The sequence below is a fragment of the Pseudophryne corroboree genome, chromosome 4 (genome assembly GCF_028390025.1).
Source record: "Pseudophryne corroboree isolate aPseCor3 chromosome 4, aPseCor3.hap2, whole genome shotgun sequence".
In the NCBI taxonomy this organism is placed as follows: domain Eukaryota; kingdom Metazoa; phylum Chordata; class Amphibia; order Anura; family Myobatrachidae; genus Pseudophryne; species Pseudophryne corroboree.
In genome coordinates this window covers 461,651,343-461,670,079 of record NC_086447.1, presented here as the reverse complement: position 1 = coordinate 461,670,079, position 18,737 = coordinate 461,651,343, and the positions used below count along the sequence as shown (strand labels likewise).

Genomic DNA, 18,737 nt, shown 5'->3' with positions numbered 1-18,737 from the left:
GTCTTCATCAAGAGGTCTTTGGAGAAGTGACAAGTCGTTGGGGAATTCCTCAAATAGACATGATGGCGTCCCGCCTCAACAAGAAACTTCAGAGATATTGTTCCAGGTCAAGGGACCCTCAAGCAATAGCGGTGGACGCCCTAGTGACACCGTGGGTGTTTCCGTCGGTCTATGTGTTCCCTCCACTACCACTCATTCCAAAGGTGATAAAGATTATAAGAAGAGCAAGGGTTCAGGCGATACTCCGGATTGGCCAAAAAGGGCCTGGTATCCAGATCTTCAGGAGTTGCTCATAGAAGATCCCTGGCCTCTTCCTCTACGGGAGGACCTGTTACAACAAGGGCCATGCGTGTATCAAGACTTACTGCAGCTGCGTTTGACGGCATGGCGGTTGAACGCCAAATCCTAGCTCGTAAGGGTATTCCCAGTGAAGTCATTCCCACACTTCTTCAGGCTAGAAAAGAAGTAACGGCAAAGCATTACCACTGTATTTGGAGAAAATATGTGTCTTGGTGTGAATCCAAGAAGGCTCCTACGGAAGAATTTCAACTGGGGCGTTTGCTCCATTTTTTGCAAGCAGGTGTGGATGCGGGCCTAAAGTTAGGCTCCATTAAAGTACAAATTTCGGTCTTATCAATCTTTTTTCAGAAAGAATTGGCCTCCCTTACAGAAGTTCAGACCTTCGTGAAGGGTGTGCTGCACATCCAACCTCCAATTGTGCCTCCTGTGGCACCGTGGGATCTTAATGTGGTATTGCAGTTCCTGCTATCTCATTGGTTTGAACCTTTGCATAAGGTTGAGTTAAAATTCCTTACTTGGAAAGTAGTCATGTTGTTGGCCTTGGCGTCCGCAAGGCGGGTGTCTGAGCTGGCGGCTTTGTCTCACAAAAGCCCCTATTTAATCTTCCCTGCTGATAGAGCGGAGTTGAGAACTCGTCAGCAATTTCTGCCAAAAGTGGTTTCATCATTTCACGTGAACCAGCCTATTGTGGTGCCAGTGGCTACTGACGCCTTGGCGAAATCGAAGTCTCTCGATGTGGTCAGAGCTTTGAAGATCTATGTCGCCAGAACGGCTCAGATTAGGAAAACAGAGGCTCTGTTTGTCCTGTGGGCTACCAACAAGATTGGGGCTCCTGCTTCTAAGCAGACTATTGCGCGCTGGATCTGTAGTACGATTCAGGAGGCTCATTCTACGGCAGGATTGCCGTTACCGAAATCGGTGAAAGCCCATTCTACCAGAAAGGTGGGCTCATTCTGGGCGGCTGCCCAAGGGGTCTCGGCATTACAGCTTTGCTGAGCTGCTACCTGGTCGGGATCAAACACCTTTTGATACCCTGGCTGAGGAGGACCTCTTGTTTGGTCAGTCTGTGCTGCAGAGTTATCCGCACTCTCCCGCCCATTCTAGAGCTTTGGTATAAACCCCATGGTACTTGAAGCATCCCCAGCATCCTCTAGGATGTATGAGAAAATAGGATTTTAATACCTACTGGTAAATTCTTTTCTCTTAGTCCGTAGAGGATGCTGGGCGCCCATCCCAGTGCGGGCTGTATCTGCAGTTTGGTTATGGTTACGCTCATGTTGAGTTAAGTTCAGTCAGTCTGTGACTGATGTTGGTCATGCCGTTGCATGCGTTGTTGTTGAATGCCATGTTGTACGGCGTGTTTGAGGTGTGAGCTGGTATGTATTTACGACCTAACAGAAGGTCTAAAGAGCATGGTGTCAATTTTTGCAGATGATACCAAATTGTGTAAAGTTATAAATGCGGAGGGGGATGCTGAGTCGCTTCAGAATGACTTAGTTAAATTAGAAGCTTGGGCAGCGAAATGGAGAATGCGCTTCAATACAGACAAGTGTAAGGTAATGCACTGTGGTAACAAGAACAATTATAACACCTACCTACTAAATGGGGTAAAATTAGGGGATTCTGTACTGGAAAAGGACTTAGGTGTCCTCATAGATGGCAAACTAAGCAGTAGTACCCAAAGTAGGACTGCAGCAAAGAAGGCTAATAAGATATTAGCATTCATAAAACGGGGAATTGATGCTAGGGACGAGAGTATTGTACTCCCGCTATATAAATCACTTGTGAGGCCACACCTTGAATACTGTGTACAATTCTGGGCACCTTACTACAAAAAGGATATCCTTGAGCTAGAAAAGGTTCAAAGGCGGGCGACCAAACTAATTAAGGGTATGGAGACGCTGGAATACGAGGAAAGGCTTGCAAGACTAGGCATGTTTACACTGGAAAAGAGGAGATTAAAAGGGGACATGATCAACATTTACAAATATATAAGGGGACAATATACAGATCTTGCGCAGGACCTGTTTTTGGTTAGATCAACACAGAGAACTCGTGGACACTCGCTCAGGTTAGAGGAGAGGAGATTCCACACAATACGGCGTAAAGGCTTTTTTTACGGTAAGGACGATACGTGTTTGGAATTCCCTGCCTGAGGGAGTTGTAATGGCCAACTCAGTCAACACCTTTAAGAATGGGTTAGATTAATTCCTAATGGATAAGGATATCCAGGGTTACAGGGCATAGTCACGCACTATGGTTATTATAAAAAAGAGGGGTTAATCGGAACGGCAGTCAGCAACTTCAGTCAAAATTTTATACAAAATAATCGTGCATAGGAGACCACAAATAGGTTGAACCCGATGGACAATTGTCTTTTTTCAACCTTAGATACTATGTTACTATGTTACTATTTCACCTTAGTTTTTAAAAACATTAAATAAATCTTTTTCCTCGAAATGTCCGTCTCCCTGGGCACAGTTCCTATAACTGGAGTCTGGAGGAGGGGCATAGAGGGAGGAGCAAGTTCACACCAATTCAAAGTTTTATAGTGTGCCCATGTCTCCTGCGGATCCCGTCTATACCCCATGGTTCTTGAAGCATCCCCAGCATCTGGACTAAGAGAAAATGATTTACCGGTAGGTATTAAAATCCTATTATCCGTTTTTAATAAGGCTCTATAGCACCAAGTGGTGAGGACCAGCATAGGGGATAAGGCGCTTGACCTCTAGCTCCTCCCCCAGCTCCAGGCGCCATCTACTGCTGGTGTTCCCTCCCTGGAGCTGCCTCACACTCTCTATGACTCCCTGACTGAGACGCTGGGCGCCATCTTCTAACAGTAGCTGCGACTGGTCTCCGGGACTGCAGGGCAAGGTCTCCTCTATAAATCCGCCTGATTTATCAGTGCTGTAATTCTACAGACACTTTCTACATGTCATTTTAAGAAAGCGTTAGTTGAGAGCAAGTGTACTTCTACCGGAATATATTGTATGAGTATTCTGATACATACATCCGGTCTCAGACCACGCATTGTTTTATATATATATATATAAAATTTCTCTTACGTCCTAGAGGATGCGGGGGTCTACATTAGTACCATGAGGTATAGACTGGTCCACTAGGAGCCATTGGTACTTTAAGAGTGTGGGCGGGCTCCTCCCTCTATGCCCCTCCTGCCAGACTCAGTTTAGAAAATGTGCCTGGAGGAGCCAGTCACAGCTAGGGGAGCTCCAAAGGAGTTTCTCTGTTTTTTATTTTAATAGAGTTTAGGCACAGGGAGGCTGCTGCCAACAGCCTCTCTGCTTCGTGTGACTGGGGGGGGGGGGTGAGTAGTGTCCGCCCTAAGGGGTCTGAGCCACTATCTCAGCTGACAGGACACTAAGCTCCTGAGGGGAACGTTTGCCACCGGTGTGAAGATGGCGGCAACAGGGTAAGGAGCGCAGTACTAACAGCGCTCCGGGGCTTAGTGGTACATTGTGTGGCGCTGTGAGGGGCGCCCTGAGCCAGTGCCTACACCCTACACTGGTCAGAAGCCTGTCAGGGACACCAGATCACTGCCAGCAGATATTCCTCAGGCCAGTATAAAGAACCAGAGAGCGGGAAGCAGCACCATGGAAGGGGGCGGAGCTTCTCAGAGCAGACCCAGCAGAGTTCTGCGCCATTTTTCCTGCATGCAGAGATGCTGACAGGGAGAGCTGTTCCTCATCAACTCCAGCTATCTTGTACGGTAACAGGGGATTGTAGAAGGGGGTCGGGGGGAGATGTATGTACTGTGTAACCTATTAAGGTGCACAGTAAGCGCTGGATAGTGGTTTTCCTATATCAAAAAAGCGCTGTGTGTGGGTTGGCTCCAATCTCTGGCTCTCTTGACATTCTTGGGGGGAAACTCTGCCTTTTCCTTGTGTGTGTGGAGTGTTTGTTGTCCCCAACTGGCCATGTCTAGGGACTCTGTGTCATATGCTGCAGAGGATATGTCCTCTCAGGATGACCCCATTCCATGTAATCGGGATTGCACTGTTTTAGCACAGATTCCTGCTAAGGAGCCTGAGTGGTTAGCCTCTCTTAAGGGTATGATCTCTCAGATTTCTACTAGGGTAGCGCAAACTGAGACAGCAACTCAGGTTTTACAAAACTCTATGGCTGTGTGGTCCGGTTCTGTTCCGGGGCCCCCTAGCATGCTCTCTCAAAAATGTGCTCTTGCCCAGATTATGCAAGATGACACCGATATCAATTCTGACACGACAGACGGTGAGGGGGATGTGCTGAGGTTTGCGGCATCTCTTGCAAAAGGGGTGCAGTTGATGATTGAAGCCATTAGAGATGTTTTGAATATTACTGACGCAATGCCTGAGCTGGTTGAGGAGGCTTACTTCACGCATAACAAGAAAGCCTCGCTAACCTTCCCTACGTTTAAAGAATTAAATGCTTTATTTGAGAAATCCTGGGAAAACCCGGAGAAAAAAATCCAGATCCCCAGAAAGGTTCTGGTTGCTTTTCCCTTTCCTGAGGAGGATAGAAAGAAATGAGAAAACCCACCCATAGTTGACGCATCTGTTTCCAGACTGTCAAAGAAGGATGTTTTACTTATCCCGGGATCTACCGTGTTAAAAGAACCGGCTGCTAGAAAAATTGACACTATGCTCAAATCCATATACACGGCTTCAGGGGCGATATTGCGACCTACTATTGCCTGTGCATGGATCTCTGAAGCTATAGTAAAGTGGTCAGGCACGTTACTTGAGGAAATGGATTCAATGGATAAAAGTGACGTTGAATTGTTTTTACGTAACATACAGGATTCTGCAAGATTTATGATGGAATCCATGAAAGACCTGGGTTCGATGGCTGCAGGGATATCTTCCATGTCTGTCTCGGCTCGCAACGGACTCTGGCTACGCCAATGGTCTGCCGACGCGGAATCCAGGAGAGGTGTGGATCTTCTGGACAAGTGGTCGGGATCTCATCTACACATGCACCAGAGAATATGTCTGTCGCCGAAAGCCAGGATTTCACTCCTCTGGTGGCTACAACTACCTCACCTTCTGGAGGGCCGCAGGTTCGTGATTCAGGACTGGATCCTTCTAACCACGAATGCCAGTCTCCGAGGCTGGGGCGCAGTCACTCAAGGGGGAAACTTTCCAAGGAAGGTGGTCAAGACTGGAATCCAGCCTACCAATAAACATTTTGGATCTAAGAGCCGTCTACAACGGTCTTCTCCAGGCGGCCCATCTTCTGCAAGATCGAACCATTCAAGTGCAGTCGGACAATCTAACGACAATGGCTTACATAAATCGACAGTGCGGAACGAAAAGCAGAGCTACAATATCAGAGGTAACAAGAATCATCCTCTGGGCGGAAAAACACGCGTTGGCGCTGTCAACAATCTTCATTCCGGGAGTAGACAACTGGGAAGCGGACTTCCTCAGCAGACACGATCTCCATCCAGGAGATTTGGGACTCCATCGGGAGGTGTTCACGGAGGTAAAAGATCTTTGGAGTGTACCTCAAATAGACATGATGGCCTCTCATCTCAACAAGAAGCTACGGCGGTATTATTCCAGGTCGAGGGACCCGCAAGCCACGGCGGTGGACGCCCTAGTGACTCCGTGGGTGTTCCAGTCGGTGTACGTTTTTCCTCCACTTCAACTCATTCCAAGAGTTCTAAAACTCGTAAGGAGAACAAGAGTTCAGACTATCCTCATTGCTCCGGACTGGCCAAGAAAGGCTTGGTATGCGGATCTACTGCTAGAAGAGCTGAGGCCTCTTCCTCTTCGGGAGGACCTGCTGGAGCAGGGGCCGTTCGCTTATCAAGACTTACCACGGCTACGTTTGACGGCATGGAGGTTGAACGCCAGATATTAGCTCGGAAGGGCATTCCGAACAGGTTTATTCCTACCCTCATACAGGCTAGGAAAGGAGTAACGTCTAAACATTACCATCGCATTTGGAAAGAATATGTATCTTGGTGTGAGTAAGAAGTTTCCTACGGTGGAGTTGTCAACTGGGACCGTTTCTCCTCTTCCTGCAAGCAGGTGTGGATATGGGCCTGAGGTTGGGTTCCGTAAAGGTCCAGATTTCGGCCCTATCCATTTTCTTCCAGAAACAGTTGGCTTCCCTCCCGAAGCTTCAGACCTTTTTGAAAGCGGTTCTGCACATCCAGCCTCCCTTTGTGCCGCCTACGGCACCATGGATTGGTTCGAGCCTCTACAGGAGGTTTAGGTCAAGTTTCTCACATGGAAGGCTGTCACTTTTTTTGGCCTTAGCTTCTGCTAGGCGTGTGTCGGAGCTGGGGGCTTTATCTTGTAAGAGCCCCTACTTGAGCTTCCATGAAGATAGAGCTGAGCTCCGGACACATCAGCAGTTCCTTCCGAAGGTTATGTCATATCAACCAACCTATTGTGGTGCCAGTTTCTACTGACTCCTCAATTTCATCAAAGTCCTTGGATGTTGTAAGGGCTCTGAAAATCTATGTAAAGAAGACTACTCGTCATAGAAAATCGGACTCTGTTTGTCCTGTATGATCCCAAGAGACTTGGGTGTCCTGCTTCTAAGCAGACGATCTCTCGCTGGATCAGGTTCACTCTCCAGCATGCGTATTCTACGGCAGGATTGCCGTGTCCTACGTCAGATAAGGCCCACTCTACTTGTAAGGTGGGTTCTTACTGGGCGGCTGCCCGGGGTGTCTCGGCTTTACAGCTTTGCCGAGCAGCTACTTGGTCGGGGTCGAACACGTTTGCAATGTTCTACAAGTTCGATTCCTTGGCCGCTGAGGACCTGAAGTTTGGTCAATACGTTCTGCAGGAGCCTCCGCGCTCTCCCTCCCGTTCTGGGAGCTTTGGTACATCCCCATTGTACTAATGTGAACCCCATCATCCTCTAGGACGTAAGAGAAAATAGGATTTTAATTACCTACTGGTAAATCCTTTTCTCGTAGTCCGTAGAGGATGCTTGGCGCCCGCCCAGCGATTCGTGATCTTGCAGTGGTTACTTAGCTCAGTTCTGCTTAGTTCTTGGTTAAGTACTGTTTTGTTACTTGGTTAAGTAATCTTGTTCAGCCGTTGCTGAGTTTTCAAGCAGGTTAGCTTGGTTTGCCTTTTATGTGTGAGCTGGTGTAAATCTCGCCACTATCTCTGTAAAATCCTTCTCTCGAAGTTGTCTGTCTCCTCGGGCTTAGTTTCTATACTGAGTCTGGTAGGAGGGGCATAGAGGGAGGAGCCAGCCCACACTCTCAACCTCTTAAAGTGCCAATGGCTCCTGGTGGACCGGTCTATACCCCATGGTACTAATGTGGACCACAGCATCCTCTACGGACTAGGAGAAAATTATTTACCGGTAGGTAATTCAAATCCTAATAAAATAAATAAATATATATATATATATATATATATATATATACACACCCTAAGACTAGGTGCGTCAGGGTCTCATATATAGTGCTGCACAGTATTTACCGTTAAGTGTATTCTAATCTGTACTCAGTCACATAATACCGGATTTATTAGCTGGTGTGTGTTTTGTACTGTGTACGCAGGCACATGGTACCGGACTTAGACGCTGGTGTTGTGTACTGTGTATGCGGTCGCATACTAGGGGATATATTTGCAGAAAGTGTACTCTGTCTGGCTGTATCGTACTCATTCGCTCTGTGGTTACATTCACTAAAATGTCTAACACAAAGGATGGGAAATCCGTGGACGCTCCTGTATCATGCAGTGCATGCGCCAGGGATTTGCCTGAGGGGAAATCTTTGACTGATGGTCTGTGTAATATGTGCCATACATCTCCCAGTCATCCCGCTGCTCCTGTATCCAATCAGGAGCCACCTTGGGCGACGTTCTCCAATATGCTTAGTATGCTTGTGACATGCCTTACGCCCCCTATGGGCCCTCCTGTGTCATTGCAGCCACATATTGTCCCTATGGTTAATCCATCCTGGGCGGATACTCTGTCTACCCAAATACAACAATTGAATCAGTCTTTGGTTAGACAAAAACGTACCCCCCGTCCCTCTGTGGTGAAGCGTTCATCTAAGCTCACAATCCACTAATTTCTCAGATGATTCTTCTGATGGGGAGTATACTGATCCGTCAGACACGGATACAGTCGCTTCTGACGAGGAAACTACAATGCAAGTTGATGTCCCTGACCTGGTGGAGGCTAGTAAGTTGATTCTACAAATCGATGATGATGTAGATCCCACTACTGCGTCTAAGAAGCCTGATAAATTTAAACGTCAGAAGGTAACTAAAGTAGGCTTACCACATTCTGACCATTTGGTAGACATACGTCAGGAACCCTGGTCTTCTCCAGGAAAGAAATTCTCCCTGTCTAAAAAGATGCTAGCTCCTTGTCATCTCTCCGCTGAGTTGTGTAACAAGTGGGAAAATCCACCGCCGGTAGTTTCCCATGTCACCCGTCTTGTGATGCCTGAAGTCTATTTACTCCCTTACAGTTGCTGTACATAGACACGCTATAGCAGTCTCCTGGGCCGCAAAAGGAATTGAATTATGGGTTCAGGCACTAGAGGAAGAGCTGCCTCAGGATATATCTGACACTGCCAGACAATATCTGTCTCATATTGCCACTGCCTCCCATTACATTCTGGAGGCGTCCTCTGAGGCAGGTGTAATGGCGGCCAAGGCGTCGACTACGTCCATCCTGGCTTGCCGAATTCTGTGGTTGAGGTCTTGGAAGGTGGACCTGGATTTCAAAAAGACCTTGGAGGTACTCCCTTTTAAGGGAGGCCTCTTGTTTGGGGAGGATCTGAATAAGATTGTGACTGACTTAGCGGGTGCTAAGACTGTGTTTCTCCCAAATACTAATCCTTCTACACAGAAGGCAAAGAGTACCACTTTTCGTTCCTTTCGACCTCAATGGAAAGCAAAAGGTCATGCATACCCGAGACAAGCTCGTGCTCCCAAAACCACTAAGCCCAAAGCAAAACAATTCTGTGCTGCCCGTCATCCTGCTTCCAAACAAGACAAGCCTGCTGCATGACGGGGCGGGCCTCCCCCTTTGGGATCCCAGGGTGGGAGGTCGACTTCTGCAATTCACCCAGGTCTGGTTAAAGACCAATTCAGACGCATGGGTGTGAAAAGTCCTTGCTCACGGATACGCAGTCTCTTTCAAGAAACGTACCCCTCGCTAGTTCCGACCGACGGTTGTCCCTTCGTCCCTTCTGACCCGTTGAAGGCGCAAGCTCTACACCTGCTTGTGGATACAGGAATGGTAGTGCTGGTCCCCCTGTCCTAGAGAAGCGGAGGATACTACTCGACCCTGTTTCTAGTCCTGAAACCGAATGGGTCTTTTCGTCCTATACTCAACCTCAAATTACTGAACAATTTTGTTAGAGTGTCTAAGTTCTGTATGGAAACGCTGCGCTCGATATGTACTGGCCATGGATCCCGGAGTTTATATGGTATCCCTGAATATACAAGATGCCTACCTGCATATACCTATATCATGCAATAGCTGCGGTTTGCTATTGGCAACCTTCATTATCAATTCCAGGCTCTGACGTTTGGACTGGCCACGGCCCCTCGGATCTTCACCAAGGTTATGGACGTGATGACTGCTTATCTGCGTCGTCAGGGAATCAGGATCCTGCCATATCTGGACGACTTGCTGATCCTGGTGAACTCCCAAGATGTCCTTCTCCGTAATCTACAACTGACTGTAAACTTCCTACAAGCCCACGGGTGGCTCGTCAACTGGAGGAAGTCCTTTCTGGTCCCTGCACAGAGCATGGTGCACCTGGGGGCACTGCTGAACACACACTGCCAAAGACTGTTTCTGTCTCCAGAGAAAGTCCTGAAACTTCAGGACATGATACGATGCTTCCTCTCTCGCCCAAGAGTGTCGATACACTCTGCGATGCAAGTACTAGGCCTCATGGTGTCGGCGCTCGACATGGTAGAATATGCCCAGTTTCATTCCCGCCCTTTACAGAGGTTAATCCTTTACAAGTGGGATGGCCTGCCTCATCGGATCAGGTCTCAAATGATCTCCTTGATTCCAGAGTTTCGTTTGTCACTGAGCTGGTGGCTACAGGACCAACAGTTGAGCAGGGTCCGTCCCTTCTGGATTCCCAACTGGGTCCTCCTAACTACGGACGCCAGTCTGAGGGGTTGGGGCGCGGTGCTGGAGCAACGCTCTCCAGGGTCGGTGGACCAGGGAGGAATCTCTCCTCCCGATAAACATTCTGGAATTGCGGGCAGTGTTCAATGCTTTGACTGTTGCCCTGCCACTGATACAGAACAGGCCTTTTCAAGTTCAATCAGGCAACCACGGTGGCATACATAAACCATCAAGGCGGCACTCGAAGCCGCATGGCAATGAGGGAAGTGTCAAAAATATTTTGCTGGGCGGAACGCTATCTGCCAGCAATATCGTCAGTGTTCATTCCGGGCATCCTAAACATGGAAGCGGATTTACTCAGTCATTAGGACATACACGCCGGAGAGTGGAGCCTTCATCAGGAAGTCTTTCAACTCCTAGTGGACAAGTGGGGCCTGCCAGATGTAGACCTGATGATGTCTCTACACAATCACAAAGTTTCGGTCTTCGGATCAAGGACAAGGGATCCTCGAGCAGCGTTCGTGGATGTACTGGCAGTTCCATGGAACTTTCGGCTGCCCTACGTGTTCTCTCCGGTGTCTCTCCTGCCCAAGGTACTACAGAAGTTCAAGCAAGAAGGAGGAATACTACTTCTAATCGCTCCAGCGTGGCCCAAAAGGCATTGGTTCTCTGACCTGCAGGGTCTCTCGATAGAGCGTCCTCTTCTATTTCCGCAGCGCCCAGACCTTGTTCAGGGCCCTTGTGTCTACCAGGATTTGGCCCGGCTGGCTTTGACGGCGTGGCTCTTGAAGCTTCAGTACTGAGGGCCAAAGGTTTTTTTGAGGCGGTCTTCAGAGTAAGTTGAAGGCCCGTAAACCAGCTTCTGCTCGGATTTATCATAGGGTCTGGAATTCTTACTTCGCCTGGTGTGCGACTATCAATTATGATGCATACAAGTTCAGTACTGCCAAACTTTTGGCTTTCTTGCAACAAGGCGTGGACTTAGGCCTTCGTCTGGCCTCCCTCAAGGTTCATATTTCTGCCTTGTCGATATGGTTTCAGAGAAAAAATTGCGACCCTGCCTGATGTTCACACATTCACTCAGGGTGTTTTGCGGATTCAACCTCCCTATGTCCCTCCTGTGGCTCCTTGGGATTTGTCGGTAGTTCTAGATGCCTTACAAGAGTCTCCGTTCTAACCTCTTGAGTCTGTGGACCTTAAGTGGCTTACTCTTAAGACCTTGTTTTTACTGGCTATTGCCTCTGCTAGACGAGTTTCAGATTTGGGTGCCTTTTCCTGTCGGTCACCCTTTCTGATTTTTCAACGTGACCGGGCGTTTCTTAGAACTCGCCCTGGTTATCTGCCTAAGGTGGTGTCGTCTTTCCACCTTAACCAAGAGATTGTGGTTCCGGCCTTTAAGTCTCCAGGTTTATCCTCCAAAGAGCGGTCTGTGGATGTGGTACGGCCTCTCCGTAATTATGTGAAGAGAACGGCTTCACTTAGGAGATCTGACTCTCTTTTTGTTCTTTTTAGTTTTTACAAATGTGGCTGGCCTGCTAACAAGCAGACCTTGGCCAGATAGATTAGAATGGTGATTGCACATGCTTATGTACAGGCTGGCATTCCAGCTCCTGCTACCATCAAAGCCCATTCTACTCGGTCTTTTGGACCTTTTTGGGTGGCCCGCTGTGGTGCGACCCTTGAACAATTGTGCAAGGTGGCTACGTGGTCCTCAGTGAACACTTTCATACGGTTCTATGCCTTCTATACTTCCGCCTCCTTTGGACGCCGGGTTCTTGTGCCCGCTACAGTGCGTCCCCTCCCATGAGGAACTGCTTTAGGACATCCCCGATGTTATCCCTGTGGAATCACAGTGTACCCCGCTGCAGAAAAGGAGATTTATGGTAAGAACTTACCTTTGTTAAATCTTTCTGCGAGGTACACTGGAATCCACTGGGCGCCCGCCCTGACGCACTTAGCTTCTTTGGGTTGGTACGGCATTAGCCGCTGATACCTTCTCCTGTCGTGAGAATGTAGTGTATGTAGCTACTAACTGTGTCATCTTTCTTACCTGCTACTGCATTGGACTAGTTAACAAAACTGAGCTCCAATGCCTGGAGGCGGGGATATAGAGGAGGCAGTGCTATGCACCCTGGGAACAGTCAAAGCTTTTAGCCTGTTGGAGCCTCCGATCATGATCCAACTCTACACCCGATGTAATTCCCTGTGGAATCCAGTGTACCTCGCAGAAAGAGATTTAACAAAGGCAAGTTCTTAACATAAATCTCCTTATATGTAATATATAATCTATAGATATCTATTTATGGGTCCAAGTAGCCTAGCTGTCCACAGTGGGCACAAATTGCTCCGGTATCCTCTGGGTAGGGATAGTAACGATTCTTATTAAAACAAACAGCGGCACTGACAACAAATAAAGGTAGTGAAAACATACCTTAAACCAGGCATGTCCAAACTGCGGCCCTCCAGCTGTTGTGAAACTACATATCCCAGCATGCCCTGACACAGTTTTGCTGTCAGAGAATGCTAAAGCTGTGTCAGGGCATGCTGGGATGTGTAGTTTCTCAACAGCTGGAGGGCCGCAGTTTGGACATGCCTGCCTTAAACATAGTGCAGTGTTCTCCCGCCTCCCACCACTGTCCAGTAGTCATCAACTTGCACCCTGCTGCCAGATGGCATGCTGGGAATCGCACTGGCCGCTGCATAAGTAGTCATGGCAACTCAGAAACAGCGTGGCGGTTACTCTAGTAATCGCTGCCGCTGAGATTGTAACTATAGTAACCGCCACACTGTTTGAGTTGCCTTTTTTAATATAAATAAATTCACATGAAAAACAAAAAACATATGTTTGGCTAATACAGGTTGAGTATCCCATATCCAAATATTCCGAAATACGGAATATTCCGAAATACGGACTTTTTTGAGTGAGAGTGAGATATTGAAACCTTTGTTTTTTGATGACTCAGTGTACACAAACTTTGTTTAATACACAAAGTTATTAAAAATATTGTATTAAATGACCTTCAGGCTGTGTGTATAAGGTGTATATGAAACATAAATGAATTGTGTGAATGTACACACACTTTGTTTAATGTACAAAGTTATAAAAAATATTGGCTAAAATGACCTTCAGGTTGTGTGTATAAGGTGTGTATGTAACATAAATGCATTCTGTGCTTAGATTTAGGTCCCATCACCATGATATCTCATTATGGTATGCAATTATTCCAAAATACGGAAAAATCCGATATCCAAAATACCTCTTGTCCCAAGCATTTTGGATAAGGGATACTCAACCTGTATTTGTTTTTCTAACGTTGCTTTCTGGGTCAAACCCATTTGGAAACTTATACAGCAATTGACCACTCATTATAAACGGCAATGTGCTCCTGTGTTTATTTACGTATACTCAATTTAGTTCATGTTTCATGCATGTGTATAACCATCAAAATAGAGGGCTAATAACCCCAGAAGTTTAATAATTGCACTTACATTCATTCATATGGAGGCGTATTCTGTTTAGATATTAGTGTATGGTCCAGGGGGTTAAAAGAACATGTGGTATGTGGTTAACATACCACCCGTCGGGATCCCAGCTGTCATGATCCCAGAATACCGGTTTGGTAGGTGATTCCCCCTCTATGGGTGTCCACAACTCACCACTGAGTCCACAAGGGGCTTCGTTGCACTCGCCCCCCTGTTGGCATTCTGGCGCACGGGATGCCGATGTCCGTATTCTGACATCCCATGCGCCAGTCTCACATCCCGATCATGTATATGGTACCCCAATATAAAGCTTCCTCTTTAGTACTGTCAACCTCCCACAGATCCGAGACACCACAAGTTTAGCAGTGACATAGAGTGTGTCTGATGAATCCAGTGGCTCTGTGTTACCTCTGGATTTTTGGAGGATGCGGGTGGTTCCACCACTATGTCCGTAGGGTAACGCGGCAATGGTACAATACGTCCAGCCTACGTGTACTACACTGCACACGCTGCAGATTCCAGGCTCTGTTGTATTGTAGTAGTGGCTTTCCTGTGAATAAGAACTAATAATGCCTCTGGTACAACAGTGGCCATTTAGCTGTCCTGTTTATGGGTTCACCAGTGATGTGTTTTGTCCTCCACTGTGGACTAAATCAAGCTCTTTTCTTTTATGGGCTAAGTGCAAACAATTGTAGTGTGTAAATCATGAGTGGCTTCATCCTATTCTTCAGTAGGATTTACAGGCATCTTTGCTTTTAGAGGAAAATACCTGTAGCAATGCCTCAAACATCTTATGTAGTAAAGGTTTCTGAAATTTTTATATGCGCACATCTGAATATTCACAGTAGCTCTATATAGAGGGTGATTCCAATGTTATTGCCCCCGATCTCCCGTCTAAAGTGATGGGAGATCGTAGGGGGCAATATTCAATTGAAGCCCCCTATCGCGTCTATTAGTATTGGGTTTATCCGCTTAAAGCAGCTTAACCTGACTAAACTAATGGGCGCGATCGGGAAAAGGGCCATTTGGGGCCCAAACGGATCACACTTAACACATTTCAGATCTCCCCCCTCCCCGACGGGTGCGAGCCGAAATGTAGATGCTGGCAGCCTATCGTGCCCGAACGGAGCTAGATTTTACTATCTTCGTTTGGCACCATCTAGTGGCTGCCAGCGTCAGGAATATTTAAATATGGGCCATAATGTTTTATTAAAGCATAACCATTCTACACAAACAAAATTATTATATTGTTTTACCATGTGCTAGTTAAAGCTTATGGCAACTGGTGCTTCCCCAATCAGTAATTGTTAATTTATTATAACATATAACAGGCACGTCTTTTTAAAGTGACATCAAAGATAACCTAAACATTCTAGGATACTGAAAAAACATGATCAGTGTCCAGTGTTACTGGGGAATCCGATACTTAAATCATATGCTTCTGTTTGTCCCACTTTCACTTAGAATTCAGGTTACTTTTAAATATAGGGTGGTTTTGATGTAACTTGTAATTTTAGGTAAGTCTTAGGATTGCTGTAGTGTGTTAAATCATGAATCTAGGATGAGTTATTTGTGTGGTCCTAAAATCAGCAGAAGGATTTTTATTGTAGACTAGTACGCTATGTATTGCATATTCACAATAACTGATATATCTTTTGCCAGAATTTACTCTAAATTCCATCAGAGGAAGATGCAGGAGCTCACAGAGATTGGCCTACAGAACTTTTTTACCCTTTTTCTTTTACTGGCCACTATAGCAGAGACTGAAGATGTGACAAGTCGTGTGTTGGATCTTTTACATTTTCTAGTACCCACCAATCTAAGTATTGCACAGCAGACACTAGTGTGGAGAGGCAATTTTGCATTTATTTTACTTTATGTGGAAAAAAACATGGACTTAAGTGTACTAGCTGAAAAGGTCTCCCACAGTTTCCGGGAAACGGCTAAGGAGTTCTTGGTGTCTAAGGGTGACTATGGCCAGAAGCATACACATTGGAAGCTGCTTTCTACGTACATTGATGGTGTTCAAGAGGTTTTTGAGACAAGCTGCTTCTTACAACTTTCTGAAGAGAAACTACTGAATGACGGCTTCAGTATGTTACTGCCAGCATGCCGAGAGTCTGAGCTGAGTGCAGTTCTTCATTTTCTGCAAACAGCCAATGCCAGGCTCAGGTAGGACAATATTTACCATTTCATTACTTTTGTTGTTTCCCCATCATCATGAATTATATATAGTATGCCTTTTCCCTTCAATGTTTCAGCACTAGCTTGTCTGTATGTTATTTGCCAATATGCATACATGGAATCCTGGCTACACCTCATGAATTGTGCACTATGTTAGATAGGTGTGAATGCATTAGTAATAACTCAGCTCCAACTCCTGCCTTTCTGTTTCTTTTCTTTCTAAACAATTGGATATTTTTTTTGTCAACAACAATTAAGAGTTTATTAAAAAAAGTGAATTAGTGGGCATGTGCGCACGAACAGCTTAATGGTAGTTTTAAAAGGAGCACCAAATGGGTACATATATTAATTGGTTAAGAGAGAGATTTATACAGCAGAATAAGTAAATGGTTATTGGTTTGCCACCTGAATTGTCTTCTTCCAACAGCATTTTTGTTTGGTTGTTAATCTTGTAAAGTGTGGGGAATATGCTGACGCTCTGCAAATGATAATATTGGAAGTATACTGTATACATGTGATTTTTGCATTGCTCTGAAAAGATAGCTTACCGGATCCAAAAATGTAGCTGGGGATAAATCTACAATAATTGTTTTTTTTTTTGTTTTTTTCCCCAAGAATTATTTACTGAAGCACAATAGTATTGGCAATTGTGAAAAGAGAGCATTTTTCTATAGAGTTGAATTTGCAATTATGAGCGGAGGTTGTCCGTCTGCTCCCTTTTATTGTGTGCATTAAATAGACTACATCGGAGCAGTGGCTAAAATATCTTTTGACATTGTGCTACCAAGTCATAACGTTTGTGCAAAAATACCTGTCAGGCAATTTTCACTATTGCCATAGTTCAATTCAGCAGGCTAACCTAGACTTTTAAAGTGATTTGTTCTAGCATAATGAGATCTTAATCATTTAGATGAAGTTTAGAAAAAGCTTACAATATAGCTAAAACACACTTGTAACCTTTTATTGCCCACTCTCCATACAACATTACTGTCTGTTTTGGTCAGAAAAGGACATTGAATTCAGATATCATTAGCACAACTTTGGGATTTCTATTCCTTTAATCTATTTGCGGGCAGAGACCATAAGTGGAGAACCTTATTGTCATATTGTGTACTAAATTACATATTTGTTAAACAATCTGTTCGTTACAAGTTTTGAGACATAAAGGATATACGTAAAAGGGAGTTTAGGTAATGGATATACTTGCTTGTTGCTCCAATAATATAACTAGGTGGTGTCAGGTAATCATTACATTTCCATTGGCACTGGTTGCGGTGGCGTAGGTATTGTGTTCTCAATCTGACTCTGTCCCATATAAAAACAATAGAGATCACCACAATAATGGATGTGTGTCCCCTGCATGCATATTTTATTTTGGTATGTGACTTGTATTTCTCCCTTCCCTCTCCCATAAATTTCAACCTGTGATATTTCTGTTATAAATGATAAGAGTTTCTAATTTCCTTAGTATATTCTCTGTGTGTTCGGTATGTAACATGCAAGACTTATTTAAAATGAAAAGAAAGCTGGAGCAATTTTCCTTATTCCATTTCAGTCTCCTAAGGCCTATTTCCCCTGGTGAGAACATAGCAGTAGGGGGTTTAAGGGAATTCAGCTCTCTGCAAATTAATGTCTCACATCATGAAAATTCAGCAGCATTTTTTTGTATCTTGAAAAGTAATACAGAGAATGTGAGTATTATTTCTTGCCAGCGGGTAGAAGATGAATGATTTTGTCACAGTTTTACTGCTTGATGAGCAGTGTCCTGAGGGTCAGGCTTAACTCTGTGTCACTATGCTGCTCATTACTCTTGAGCTAAATAAGGGCTGATTGGATCTAAATTGCCTAGCACATGGGCCACAGATGAGCTCAGTGAGCAGGGGATGACCTGCTATTCAGGTGGGGAGTCACCCTGGTGTGCAAATGCTGCATTAGAGCACCGTGGGAGAATGAGAGGCTGCCAGAAAAAGAAATCGAAATGTAAAAACTCTTTGAAGCTGAGATGGAAGAATTTTGAAGTGTAGGAAGTGACAGGTTGATGGTACTTATCAGCTTTGGCTGGATTAGAGAACAGTGTCATCTTGCTTTTATAATGACAGTAGTATAAAGCCGGCTGCTAACTACTCCGCAGTGCAGAGCAGCCGTTGACACAGTCTCTTCTGCGTCTTGCTGGTTTGTTTGATAGAGAGGTGCTTCAGGATGTTTAAGTTCTTCTTAATAACATACTGCTGTGCAATGAAAGCAATTAGCCCTGTAACATCCCCTCTGCAAAGTGATTTATTTCTTTACCTGGATTTAAAATAAACTCTATACATTGGCCTACATTGTAAAATGCTGACTGTGTGTATGAAAATAAATATAAATATTTATATTAAAAAAAATTACATATATAATATTATAGGTTCAGTATGATTATACCGGCGGCCGTCAGTATACAGACAACGGCATCCCACAGGTTGCGCTCGCCACAGGTTCTATTGCCACTATAAGGGTGTCATGGAATAGCCCCGGTTAGCCGGGATTCCGGCTGGTGGCAGTCAGCGGTCGGCATTCCGGCGCCTGTATCCTGACATTATATATACAGTGCTCGAAGTGGGCCGGTATACAGGCACTTCTTCGAGTACTGTCCCCCACCGGGCTGCCGCTGCACCGGGCTGACCTCTGCACCGCTCCTGAGTGGCTGCCAGTTCACA

The 18,737-nt window shown here is 45.6% G+C and overlaps 1 protein-coding gene across 2 annotated transcripts in view; it reads left to right on the top strand.

Annotated features, from left to right (window-relative positions):
- Positions 1-18,737, top strand: part of MMS22L (MMS22 like, DNA repair protein) — a 457,009-nt gene that overhangs the window by 214,238 nt on the left and 224,034 nt on the right. For both annotated transcript variants that reach the window (XM_063917017.1, XM_063917018.1), the window contains one exon: positions 15,523-16,032. In XM_063917017.1, the coding sequence (XP_063773087.1) occupies positions 15,523-16,032 (510 nt within the window). The remainder of the gene's footprint in view (positions 1-15,522; positions 16,033-18,737) is intronic.